This window comes from Saccopteryx bilineata, chromosome 4 (assembly GCF_036850765.1).
Source record: "Saccopteryx bilineata isolate mSacBil1 chromosome 4, mSacBil1_pri_phased_curated, whole genome shotgun sequence".
Lineage (NCBI taxonomy): Eukaryota > Metazoa > Chordata > Mammalia > Chiroptera > Emballonuridae > Saccopteryx > Saccopteryx bilineata.
The window spans coordinates 297,978,222-297,992,227 of record NC_089493.1 but is presented as its reverse complement, the minus strand read 5'-3'; the positions used below and the strand labels follow the sequence as shown (position 1 = coordinate 297,992,227).

The following is a 14,006-nucleotide window of genomic DNA, read 5'->3' as shown; positions in this document are numbered from 1 at the left end:
GAGAAGGGGGTACAATCCTCTCCCCCCCCCCAGGTGTGAACAGAATGCCAATGCTCCCACTTCACCGGGAGGAGGTGAAGGCCTCATCAAAGTTACAGGAAATGAGTATCTTCAAGCCACTCATTCTCCGAAAGGAAAAACAATTTGCAAATGGCTGGTTATTCGGTGCTGTTCTAAACAGACCCCCCGAAACGATCCATCATACTGTCAGAACCAACTCCAAATCCTCCCTTCCCCCCAGCCCTCCTTTCTAATTAGCTTCTCCAGCCCCATTCCGTTTCCTTTTAATTTTTTCTTTCTTCCTTTCCGCTCTGCCGTTCCCCTCCAGAAAACGAGCTTCATCGGAAAATGAAGAATGAGTCCGGAATGAACCCAAACATAGGACGTCTCCGCCCCCCACTCTCCTGCCAGACACAGGACTGCTCCTCGCCAGCGGAAAGGTCCCCCCACCTCCCATCTCTTAAACGGGTACCTGGAAAAAGCCGATAATGACCAAGGGTCTGGCTTTCACAAACTCGACCACCTGCTGGGCGTCGGTGAACAAAAACGCCTTCCGGCTGATCTGTCTTCTCAACCAAACGACCAAGGCCGCGGCTTCGACCACCCCTGGAGAGAAAGAGACCGATTGTGAAGTGGATCCCACCGAAGTCTCCTCTTGAGCAGAAGCAAGTGCTTCTCCGGTTTCCTGGGTAGAAGCTTTGTATCTTGGGCTCCCCGCTCCTCGAAGGCCACGGTGGGGTCTCGCACTGCTCCCCACCCCAAACCCCTCGGCATGTTGGAACGCTGACAACAGCAGGTAAACCTGGCAGAGCGCGTACCAAGGGCCGGACGCGGTGCTGGACACTAAGCAGTTCACGTCTGTTACATCCCCCTCCCCTGGCAACAGCCTGCCCTTAGGGAGAGGTGTTCTCACTCTCCCCTTTCTCGCACACGAGGGCATGGAGTTCCACTTGCCAGTGGCCACCCCACCAGGGAACTTGGGGATCAAACCCAGGAGGAAGCCAGCCCAGCCTTCTTTTCTTATTCTCCCTCCAAGGTGACAGACAAATTTATATATATATTTTTGTCAAATATAAATAAATAAAATATATAAATCAAAATAGCAGCTAGTGCCCTGGCCGGTTGGCTCAGTGGTAGAGCGTCGGCCTAGCATGCGGAGGACCCGGGTTCGATTCCCGGCCAGGGCACATAGGAGAAGCACCCATTTGCTTCTCCACCCCTCCGCTGCGCTTTCCTCTCTGTCTCTCTCTTCCCCTCCCGCAGCCAAGGCTCCATTGGAGCAAAGATGGCCCCGGGCGCTGGGGATGGCTCTGTGGCCTCTGCCTCAGGTGCTAGAGTGGCTCTGGTCGCAACATGGCGACGCCCAGGATGGGCAGAGCATCGCCCCCTGGTGGGCAGAGCGTCGCCCCTGGTGGGCGTGCCGGGTGGATCCCGGTCGGGCGCATGTGGGAGTCTGTCTGACTGTCTCTCCCTGTTTCCAGCTTCAGAAAAATGAAAAAAAAATAAATAGCAGCTAGTTACATGACTTTGGGGGAATTCCATCCTATCTCTGTGCCTCCAGCTCATCAGCTCGAGACAGAAATGTATGCCAAGGTCACAGATCCCGATTACCGCCCCTCAGCTATCATCTGGGAGGCGCTGGGCACACGGAAACCTTAGTTTTTGGAATTGTAAGACGTATACCGTACCTGGGGAGACCCGATAGCATGCCAGAATGTACGCAAGGCTACCTGACCTGTGGTGCAGTGGACAGAGCGTCAGGCTGGGACCCAGGTTCGAAACCTCAAGGTCGCCGCTTGAGCGCGGGGTCGCTGGCTTGAGCGTGGGATTCTAGACATGACCTCAAGGTCGCTGGCTTGAGCAAGGGGTCACTCGGTCTGCTGTAGCCCCCCGGTGAAGGCACATGTGAGAAAGCAATCAATGAACAACTAAGGTGCTGATGTTTCTCATCTCTCTCCCTTCCTGTCTCTCTCTCTGTCTCTCTCTGTCTCTGTCAAATAATCATAATCATAATAATATTAATATTAATAATAATGTACACAAGGCTACAGAGGAACGTGTATTTGCTGGGATCATCACCCTCCCGTGATGGTAGATGATGAAAAACCATCTTCTGCCGAAGCCCAGCTACAGAGTAGAATAGAACGGAGCATTGTACATGAGCTTGTGAGATAAAGCCATGTTTGTTGTGGATCACTGCGGCTTGTATCTGTCTGGCTTTATGCGTTCGCCCACTGTTCATTTCCTCACTCTCCACTCACTTGACACATATGCAGCAGCGAGAGCCTGCTAAGTTGTCAAGTGCTGTGTTTGTTCTCCAAGAGGGGGAAGAAGTTACTCAAGAACTGAAAACTGACACAGGAATTACCCAGGAGGCGGGAGAGGTCGGGTGAGGCTTTCGAGCACAGCTGACAGCCTCTGCAAAACCCCCACCATGGGACACACTGCTCACGGGACACACCGCTCACGGGACACACCGCTCACGGGACACACTGCTCACGGGACAAACCGCTCACGGGACACAGTGCTCACGGGACACACCGCTCACGGGACACAGTGCTCATGGGACACACCGCTCACGGGACACAGTGCTCACGGGACACACCGCTCACGGGACACAGTGCTCACGGGACACAACGCTCACGGGACACAGTGCTCACGGGACACAACACTCACGGGGCACACCGCTCACGGGGCACACCGCTCACGGGACACAGTGCTCACGGGACACATCGCTCACGGGACACACCGCTCACGGGGCACACCGCTCACGGGGCACACGGCTCACGGGACACAGCGCTCACGGGACACAACGCTCACAAGGCACACCGCTCACGGGGCACACCGCTCACGGGACACAGTGCTCACGGGGCACACCGCTCACGGGACACAGTGCTCACGGGGCACACCGCTCACGGGACACACCGCTCACGGGGAACACCGCTCACGGGACACAGCGCTCACGGGGCACAGTGCTCACGGGACACAGTGCTCACGGGACACAGTGCTCACGGGACACACCGCTCACGGGACACAGTGCTCACGGGACACAGTGCTCACGGGACACACCGCTCACAGAACACAGTGCTCACGGGGCATACCGCTCACGGGACACAGTGCTCACGAGACACACCGCTCACGGGACACACCCTCACGGGGCACACCGCTCACGGGACACTCCGCTCACGGGACACAGTGCTCACGGGACACACCGCTCACGGGACACAGTGCTCACGGGACACACCGCTCACGGGACACAGTGCTCACGGGACACAACGCTCACGGGGCACAGTGCTCACGGGACACAACGCTCACGGGGCACACCGCTCACGGGGCACACCGCTCACGGGGCACAGTGCTCACGGGACACAGTGCTCACGGGACACAGTGCTCACGGGACAAACCGCTCACGGGACACAGTGCTCACGGGACAAACCGCTCACGGGACACAGTGCTCACGGGACACACCGCTCACGGGACACAGTGCTCACGGGACACACCGCTCACGGGACACAGTGCTCACGGGACACACCGCTCACGGGACACAGTGCTCACGGGACACAACGCTCACGGGACACAGTGCTCACGGGACACAACGCTCACGGGGCACACCGCTCACGGGGCACACCGCTCACGGGACACAGTGCTCACGGGACACACCGCTCACGGGACACACCGCTCACGGGGCACACCGCTCACGGGGCACACGGCTCACGGGACACAGCGCTCACGGGACACAGTGCTCACAAGGCACACCGCTCACGGGGCACACCGCTCACGGGACACAGTGCTCACGGGGCACACTGCTCACGGGACACAGTGCTCACGGGGCACACCGCTCACGGGACACACCGCTCACGGGGAACACCGCTCACGGGGCACACCGCTCACGGGACACAGTGCTCACGGGACACAGTGCTCACGGGACACACCGCTCACGGGGCACACCGCTCACGGGACACAGTGCTCACGGGGCACAGTGCTCACGGGACACAGTGCTCACGGGACACAGTGCTCACGGGACACACCGCTCACGGGACACAGTGCTCACGGGACACAGTGCTCACGGGACACACCGCTCACAGAACACAGTGCTCACGGGGCATACCGCTCACGGGACACAGTGCTCACGAGACACACCGCTCACGGGACACACCGCTCACGGGGCACACCGCTCACGGGACACTCCGCTCACGGGACACAGTGCTCACGGGACACACCGCTCACGGGACACAGTGCTCACGGGACACACCGCTCACGGGACACAGTGCTCACGGGACACAACGCTCACGGGGCACAGTGCTCACGGGACACAACGCTCACGGGGCACACCGCTCACGGGGCACACCGCTCACGGGGCACAGTGCTCACGGGACACAGTGCTCACGGGACACAGTGCTCACGGGACACTCCGCTCACGGGACACAGTGCTCACGGGACACACCGCTCACGGGACACAGTGCTCACGGGCACACCGCTCACGGGGCACACCGCTCACGGGGCACAGTGCTCACGGGACACAGTGCTCACGGGACACACCGCTCACGGGACACACCGCTCACGGGACACAGTGCTCACGGGGCACACCGCTCACGGGACACACCGCTCACGGGACACAGTGCTCACGGGGCACACCGCTCACGGGACACACCGCTCACGGACACAGTGCTCACGGGACACACCGCTGACGGGGCACACCGCTCACGGGACACACCGCTCACGGGGCACACCGCTCACGGGACACACCGCTCACGGGGCACACCGCTCACGGGACACACCGCTCACGGGACACACCGCTCACGGGACACACCGCTCACGGGACACACCGCTCACGGGACACAGCGCTCACGGGACACAGCGCTCACGGGACACAGTGCTCACGGGACACACCGCTCACGGGGCACACCGCTCACGGGACACAGTGCTCACGGGACACACCGCTCACGGGACACACCGCTCACGGGGCACACCGCTCACGGGACACAGTGCTCACGGGACAAACCGCTCACGGGACACAGTGCTCACGGGACATACCGCTCACGGGACACTCTGCTCACGGGACACAGTGCTCACAGGACAAACCGCTCACGGGACACAGTGCTCACGGGACACACTGCTCACGGGACACAGTGCTCACGGGACAAACCGCTCACGGGACACAGTGCTCACGGGACACACCGCTCACGGGACACAGTGCTCACGGGACACACCGCTCACGGGACACAGTGCTCACGGGACACACCGCTCACGGGACACAGTGCTCACGGGACAAACTGCTCACGGGACACAGTGCTCACGGGACACACCGCTCACGGGGCACACCGCTCACGGGGCACACCGCTCACGGGACACAGTGCTCACGGGACAAACCGCTCACGGGACACAGTGCTCACGGGACACACCGCTCACGGGACACACCGCTCACGGGACACAGTGCTCACGGGACACACCGCTCACGGGGCACACCGCTCACGGGACACAGTGCTCACGGGACACACCGCTCACGGGACACACCGCTCACGGGGCACACCGCTCACGGGGCACACCGCTCACGGGACACAGTGCTCACGGGACAAACCGCTCACGGGACACAGTGCTCACGGGACACACCGCTCACGGGACACACCGCTCACGGGACACAGTGCTCACGGGACACACCGCTCACGGGACACAGTGCTCACGGGACACAGTGCTCACGGGACACACTGCTCACGGGACACAGTGCTCACGGGACACAGTGCTCACGGGGCACACTGCTCACGGGACACAGTGCTCACGGGACACAGTGCTCAAGGGACACACTGCTCACGGGGCACACTGCTCTCGGGACACAGTGCTCACGGGACACTCCGCTCACGGGACAAACTGCTCACGGGACACAGTGCTCACGGGATACACCGCTCACGGGACACAGTGCTCACGGGACAAACCGCTCATGGGACACAGTGCTCACGGGACACAGTGCTCACGGGACACAGTGCTCACGGGATACACCGCTCACGGGAAACAGTGCTCACGGGATACACCGCTCACGGGAAACAGTGCTCACGGGACAAACCGCTCATGGGACACAGTGCTCACGGGACACAGTGCTCACGGGACACAGTGCTCACGGGACACAGTGCTCACGGGACAAACCGCTCACGGGACACAGTGCTCACGGGACACACCGCTCACGGGGCACTCCGCTCACGGGACAAACCGCTCACGGGACACAGTGCTCACGGGACACTCCGCTCACGGGACACACCGCTCACGAAACACACTGCTCACGGGACACACTGCTCACGGGACACACTGCTCACGGGACACACTGCTCACGAAACACACTGCTCACGGGACACAGTGCTCACGGGGCACACCGCTCACGAAACACACTGCTCACGGGACACACCGCTCACGGGACACAGTGCTCACGGGGCACACCGCTGACGGGGCACAGTGCTCAGGGGACACAGTGCTCACGGGACACACCGCTCACGGGACACAGTGCTCACGGGGCACACCGCTGACGGGGCACAGTGCTCAGGGGACACAGTGCTCACGGGACACACCGCTCACGGGACACACCGCTCACGGGACACAGTGCTCACGGGGCACACCGCTCACGGGACACACCGCTCACGGACACAGTGCTCACAGGACACACCGCTGACGGGGCACACCGCTCACGGGACACACCGCTCACGGGGCACACCGCTCACGGGACACACCGCTCACGGGGCACACCGCTCACGGGACACAGCGCTCACGGGACACACCGCTCACGGGACACACCGCTCACGGGACACAGTGCTCACGGGACACACCGCTCACGGGACACAGCGCTCACGGGACACACCGCTCACGGGACACAGCGCTCACGGGACACAGCGCTCACGGGACACACTGCTCACGGGACACAGTGCTCACTCACGGGCCTTGATAAGTCCATGCACATGGAGTTGGTAGAGCAACTGGAAAGGGCTATTCTCAGTGTCCTTGCTTAACTTTAAAAATATAACACTAAAGAAAAACAACTTGTCCTTAAGTATATGAACATGCACAAAGGTGCACAAAGTATAATGTATAGTTTGATGAATTTTCACAAGACAAACAGCACCCGCCTCTCGGAGTTCCTGCTGTGTTCCCACTCAGCCTCTAACCCCACCAGCCTGGGCATCACCTCTCCTCACTCTGGACAGAGGACTTTAGTCAGCCGGCTCCGGAATGTTACACAAGTCAGACAGCGTCTGTTTCCTTCAGGGCTGGTGTCCTCGTGTCTGGAGGTCTGCACCGTGTGCTCTGCACTGGTGGCTCCGTCCACATGGCTGCGTGGTCTCCTGGGACAGGGTCTGCAGCGTCTGAACCTACTCTGCAGGGCTGGTGTCCTCGTGTCTGGAGGTCTGCACCGTGTGCTCTGCACTGGTGGCTCCGTCCACATGGCTGCGTGGTCTCCTGGGACAGGGTCTGCAGTGTCTGAACCTACTCTGTGTTGGTCGGGTGTTTGGTTATTTCCAGCTGGAGACTTGGCACTTCTCTGGCTACGTGCCCAGGAGTAGTTTCTGGTCACAAGGATACTGTATTCAGCTTCAGTAGACACACATTCAGCCATTTTAAAAAGCCATGGTGAGTCAGGCGTATGGAAGTTCATAGAGGAAGGGTGTGCGGTATCGGGGGCCAGAACGGGGTGGGCGAGGCTTCCTGCCACCCTCAGACTAAGGCATCCCCCCCATGGCAGTCACCCTCACCTCTTGGATTTATTTTTTTATATTCTTTTTAGTAAGAGAGACAAGGACAGAGAGAGAGAGAGAGAGAGAGACAGAAAGACAGGAAGGGAGAGAGATGAGAAGCATCAATCCTTCGTTGTGGCTCCTTAGTTGTTCACTGATTGCTCCCTCATACGTGCCTTGACCAGGGGGCTACAGCAGAGCCAGTGACCCCTTGCTCAAGCCAGTGACCTTTGGGCTCAAGCCACTGACCATGGGGTCATGTCTATGATCCCACGCTCAGGTCAGCAACCCCGTACTCAAGCTGGTGAGCCTGTGCTCTGGCACCCTTGGGGATTCGAACCCAGGTCCTCTGCCTCCCAGGCCGATGCTCTATCCACTGCACCACTGCCTGGTCAGGCCCACTTCCAGGATTTAAAACCAAGTTTAAGTTTCTAATTTTATAATGCTCTGAGCTCCCCCCACTCCCACTCCAGAATAAAATAGACACCTATCATGGAAATAAACTCTCTGATAGGCTTTTGCCTGGGAAAAAAAAAATGATGTTGCAAGTTGTCCCAAAAGGAATGGGTTTAAATATCCTGAAACTACTAAACATGGTGAACCGAACCCTCTGACCGGGCTTGACGTGCAGCTCCTCAGCTCTGAGGCCCGGCTGAGGCCTCTGTGCCCCTTCCCCTCTGGCCCCCCTCCGCCCCCTGCACACCAGCCTCACTGTCGGGGTGCCCCTCCCAGGCTCCCCCTGCCTCGGCCATCCGGGGCGCCTTCTCCTGACTTACCAGGTTCTCAGATGGGTCTCTTCTTACCCCTCCCCTCCCCGTCTCTCTGGTGTGGAACCTGCCCTGTCTGGGTCACTCGCTGTGGAACCTGTCCTGTCTGGTTCACTCTCTGTGGAACCTGTCCTGTCTCGTTCACTCTCTGTGGAACCTGCCCTCTCTGGTTCACTCGCTGTGGAACCTGCCCTCTCTGGTTCACTCGCTGTGGAACCTGCCCTGTCTGGTTCACTCGCTGTGGAACCTGCCCTGTCTCGTTCACTCGCTGTGGAACCTCCCCTGTCTCGTTCACTCTCTGTGGAACCTGCCCTGTCTGGTTCACTCGCTGTGGAACCTGCCCTGTCTGGTTCACTCTCTGTGGAACCTGTCCTGTCTGGTTCACTCTCTGTGGAACCTGCCCTGTCTGGTTCACTCGCTGTGGAACCTGCCCTGTCTGGTTCACTCGCTGTGGAACCTGCCCTGTCTGGTTCACTCGCTGTGGAACCTGCCCTGTCTCGTTCACTCTCTGTGGAACCTGCCCTCTCTGGTTCACTCGCTGTGGAACCTGTCCTGTCCGGTTCACTCTCTGTGGAACCTGTCCTGTCCGGTTCACTCTCTGTGGAACCTGTCCTGTCCGGATCACTCTCTGTGGAACCTGTCCTGTCCGGTTCACTCTCTGTGGAACCTGTCCTGTCCGGTTCACTCGCTGTGGGACCTGCCCTGTCTGGTTCACTCTCTGTGGGACCTGCCCTGTCTGGTTCACTCTCTGTGGAACCTGCCCTGTCTGGTTCACTCTCTGTGGAACCTGCCCTGTCTGGTTCACTCTCTGTGGAACCTGCCCTGTCTGGTTCACTCGCTGTGGAACCTGTCCTGTCTGGGTCACTCTCTGTGGGACCTGTCCTGTCTGGTTCACTCTCTGTGGAACCTGTCCTGTCTGGTTCACTCTCTGTGGAACCTGCCCTGTCTGGGTCACTCTCTGTGGAACCTGCCCTGTCTGGGTCACTCGGTGTGGAACCTGTCCTGTCTGGGTCACTCGGTGTGGAACCTGTCCTGTCCGGTTCACTCTCTGTGGAACCTGCCCTGTCTGGGTCACTCGGTGTGGAACCTGTCCTGTCTGGGTCACTCGGTGTGGAACCTGTCCTGTCCGGTTCACTCTCTGTGGAACCTGCCCTGTCTGGTTCACTCTCTGTGGAACCTGCCCTGTCTGGGTCACTCGGTGTGGAACCTGTCCTGTCCGGTTCACTCTCTGTGGAACCTGCCCTGTCTGGTTCACTCGGTGTGGAACCTGTCCTGTCTGGTTCACTCTCTGTGGGACCTGCCCTGTCTGGGTCACTCTCTGTGGAACCTGTCCTGTCTGGGTCACTCTCTGTGGAACCTGCCCTGTCTGGTTCACTCTCTGTGGAACCTGTCCTGTCTGGTTCACTCTCTGTGGAACCTGCCCTGTCTGGTTCACTCTCTGTGGAACCTGTCCTGTCTGGTTCACTCTCTGTGGGACCTGTCCTGTCTGGTTCACTCTCTGTGGAACCTGTCCTGTCTCGTTCACTCGCTCTGGAACCTGCCCTGTCTGGGTCACTCGCTGTGGAACCTGTCCTGTTTGGTTCACTGAATCGATTTCTTCCCGGAATTTTGATGTTCAGCTGACTTGCTTGGTAGCCCCCGTCCTGCCTGGCTCCCACTGGGTGCTCAGGACATCCTTGTCGGACGCACAGGTGAGTCACCAGATGAAGCCGGCTGCGGGAACCTGACCTTGGGCCCTCCTCTCTGAGACATGAGTGCTCCTTTTGCCCTGCTGGACTCCACGGAGCCTGGAGGAAGTGATTCCACAGCTCTGTGCCTCGGTTTCCCGATCTGTCAAAGCACCTCCTCCTTTGGGTCGTTGTGACCCAGGACAAGAGACAAGAACCGTGCCTCGGACTCGGTAAATGATCCGCGTGTCACAGCTTCCGCCTCGCAAATGTATCCCATCTTCCCAGGAACCTCAGGGAGCAGAGACTCTCGCCAGCCTCGTGTCACAGACGAGGAAACCGAATACGGCAAGAATAGAGTGTTCTCCGGGTATTTGGAGAAGCCAGGGTTTGCCCGAATGGACCCCTGATCGTGTGTGGGTTCCGTAGAAGAAGAACAACGAGGAGCAGACGCGATTCTGTGAGGTGAGGATTGGAAGGGGTCAGCCCGAAGTGCCATGGGACCTGGCTGGGCAGTGATGATGACGTGTCCCGCAGGCAGAGGGGGCCCCAGGCGCCTGCCACCAACCACAAAGGGTCTCAGACAGCGTGGAGGGTGCCCCATGGCCACCTCGTTGCCTTCAGGCGGAGTCAGGATTCCGACAAAGTGACCTGGGCTTCTAATTTCTTGCCACACAAAGGGCTTGTTGGGATTGAAGAGTCGCCCTTGTTCAGGGTTGTTCCTGCAAGTAGTGGTCTGGCCCTGCTCTCACTGTTCCCGTCCTCTCTCTCCATCTCTCCCCGCGTTCAGACGCCACCTCCTCCCGCAAGCCTGCCACTGTGACCAGTGTCCTCTGTGACCAGTGTCCTCTGTGACCAGTCTCCTCTGTGACCAGTCTGCTCTGTGACCAGTGTCCTCTGTGACCAGTGTCCTCTGTGACCAGTCTGCTCTGTGACCAGTCTGCTCTGTGACCAGTGTCCTCTGTGACCAGTCTCCTCTGTGACCAGTGTCCTCTGTGACCAGTGTCCTCTGTGACCAGTCTCCTCTGTGACCAGTGTCCTCTGTGACCAGTCTGCTCTGTGACCAGTGTCCTCTGTGACCAGTCTGCTCTGTGACCAGTGTCCTCTGTGACCAGTCTCCTCTGTGACCAGTCTCCTCTGTGACCAGTGTCCTCTGTGACCAGTCTCCTCTGTGACCAGTGTCCTCTGTGACCAGTCTGCTCTGTGACCAGTGTCCTCTGTGACCAGTCTGCTCTGTGACCAGTGTCCTCTGTGACCAGTCTGCTCTGTGACCAGTCTCCTCTGTGACCAGTCTCCTCTGTGACCAGTGTCCACTGTGACCAGTGTCCTCTGTGACCAGTGTCCTCTGTGACCAGTCTGCTCTGTGACCAGTCTGCTCTGTGACCAGTCTCCTCTGTGACCAGTCTCCTCTGTGACCAGTGTCCACTGTGACCAGTGTCCTCTGTGACCAGTGTCCTCTGTGACCAGTCTCCTCTGTGACCAGTGTCCACTGTGACCAGTCTGCTCTGTGACCAGTGTCCTCTGTGACCAGTCTGCTCTGTGACCAGTCTGCTCTGTGACCAGTCTCCTCTGTGACCAGTCTGCTCTGTGACCAGTGTCCTCTGTGACCAGTCTGCTCTGTGACCAGTCTCCTCTGTGACCAGTCTCCTCTGTGACCAGTGTCCTCTGTGACCAGTCTGCTCTGTGACCAGTCTCCTCTGTGACCAGTGTCCTCTGTGACCAGTCTGCTCTGTGACCAGTGTCCTCTGTGACCAGTCTCCTCTGTGACCAGTGTCCACTGTGACCAGTCTCCTCTGTGACCAGTGTCCACTGTGACCAGTGTCCACTGTGACCAGTCTCCTCTCTGACCAGTCTCCTCTGTGACCAGTGTCCTCTGTGACCAGTCTGCTCTGTGACCAGTGTCTTCTGTGACCAGTCTCCTCTGTGACCAGTGTCCACTGTGACCAGTGTCCACTGTGACCAGTCTCCTCTGTGACCAGTCTCCTCTGTGACCAGTGTCCTCTGTGACCAGTCTGCTCTGTGACCAGTGTCCTCTGTGACCAGTGTCCTCTGTGACCAGTCTGCTCTGTGACCAGTGTCCTCTGTGACCAGTGTCCTCTGTGACCAGTCTGCTCTGTGACCAGTGTCCACTGTGACCAGTCTGCTCTGTGACCAGTCTCCTCTGTGACCAGTCTGCTCTGTGACCAGTGTCCTCTGTGACCAGTCTGCTCTGTGACCAGTGTCCTCTGTGACCAGTCTCCTCTGTGACCAGTGTCCTCTGTGACCAGTGTCCTCTGTGACCAGTCTGCTCTGTGACCAGTGTCCTCTGTGACCAGTCTGCTCTGTGACCAGTGTCCTCTGTGACCAGTCTCCTCTGTGACCAGTGTCCTCTGTGACCAGTGTCCTCTGTGACCAGTCTGCTCTGTGACCAGTGTCCACTGTGACCAGTCTGCTCTGTGACCAGTCTCCTCTGTGACCAGTCTGCTCTGTGACCAGTGTCCTCTGTGACCAGTCTGCTCTGTGACCAGTGTCCTCTGTGACCAGTCTCCTCTGTGACCAGTGTCCTCTGTGACCAGTCTGCTCTGTGACCAGTGTCCTCTGTGACCAGTCTCCTCTGTGACCAGTCTCCTCTGTGACCAGTGTCCTCTGTGACCAGTGTCCACTGTGACCAGTGTCCTCTGTGACCAGTCTGCTCTGTGACCAGTCTCCTCTGTGACCAGTCTCCTCTGTGACCAGTCTGCTCTGTGACCAGTGTCCTCTGTGACCAGTCTCCTCTGTGACCAGTGTCCTCTGTGACCAGTGTCCACTGTGACCAGTCTGCTCTGTGACCAGTCTCCTCTGTGACCAGTCTCCTCTGTGACCAGTGTCCTCTGTGACCAGTCTGCTCTGTGACCAGTGTCCTCTGTGACCAGTCTCCTCTGTGACCAGTCTGCTCTGTGACCAGTGTCCTCTGTGACCAGTCTGCTCTGTGACCAGTGTCCTCTGTGACCAGTCTGCTCTGTGACCAGTCTCCTCTGTGACCAGTCTGCTCTGTGACCTGCCGGACCCGGGCATCTTGGCTGCACCCTCCCCTGAGAGTCTAGCCTGGGTGTCTCACTCCCCTTGCGTCTGTTCTGAGAACTGGAAGGCACCCTGCAGCTCCTGGCAGGTGGTCACGCTCCCTGGGTCTCCTGGTTCTTGCAACAATACTCACACAGGCGTACCGCCAACCTGCTGACCAGGCCTTGCAAAAGACAACCTCAGCTTCCTGAGGTTTAACCATTCTGCACCCATGTAGGGAACATCCTACCAGCATCGTACAGGCTGCGCTGGCCTCACCTGAGCTTATCGGGGCTGTTCCAGCCATCCACCCCTTATGCATCCATATAGTTAACATTTTTTTTTTTTTTTTTTTTCATTTTTCTGAAGCTGGAAACAGGGAGAGACAGTGAGACAGACTCCAGCATGCGCCCGACCGGGATCCACCCGGCACGCCCACCAGGGGGCGACGCTCTGCCCACCAGGGGGCGATGCTCTGCCCATCCTGGGCGTCGCCATGTTGCGACCCTCCTGGGTGTCGCCATATTGCGACCAGAGCCACTCTAGCGCCTGGGGCAGAGGCCACAGAGCCATCCCCAGCGCCCGGGCCATCCTTCGCTCCAATGGAGCCCTGGCTGCGGGAGGGGAAGAGAGAGACAAAGAGGAAGGAGAGGGGGAGGGGTGGAGATGCAAATGGGCGCTTCTCCTATGTGCCCTGGCCGGGAATCAAACCCGGGTCCTCCGCACGCTAGGCCGACGCTCTACCGCTGAGCCAACCGGCCAGGGCCTAGTTAACATTTTTTAAAAAAATTAGGACCCAGGTCCTGGCCGGTTGGCTCAGCGGTCGAGCGTTGGCCTGGCAT

At 59.0% G+C, this 14,006-nt stretch overlaps 1 protein-coding gene and 1 non-coding gene across 2 annotated transcripts in view; one reads left to right on the top strand and one right to left on the bottom strand.

Annotated features, from left to right (window-relative positions):
* PDILT (protein disulfide isomerase like, testis expressed) overlaps positions 1 to 14,006 on the bottom strand; it is a 53,328-nt gene that overhangs the window by 21,724 nt on the left and 17,598 nt on the right. Inside the window, exon 3 of the mRNA XM_066272069.1 lies at positions 473 to 606. Coding sequence (XP_066128166.1) covers positions 473 to 606 — 134 coding nt within the window. The remainder of the gene's footprint in view (positions 1 to 472; positions 607 to 14,006) is intronic.
* TRNAA-AGC (transfer RNA alanine (anticodon AGC)) lies at positions 1,112 to 1,187 on the top strand. Its single transcript has one exon. It is a non-coding gene; the product is annotated as a tRNA-Ala (tRNA).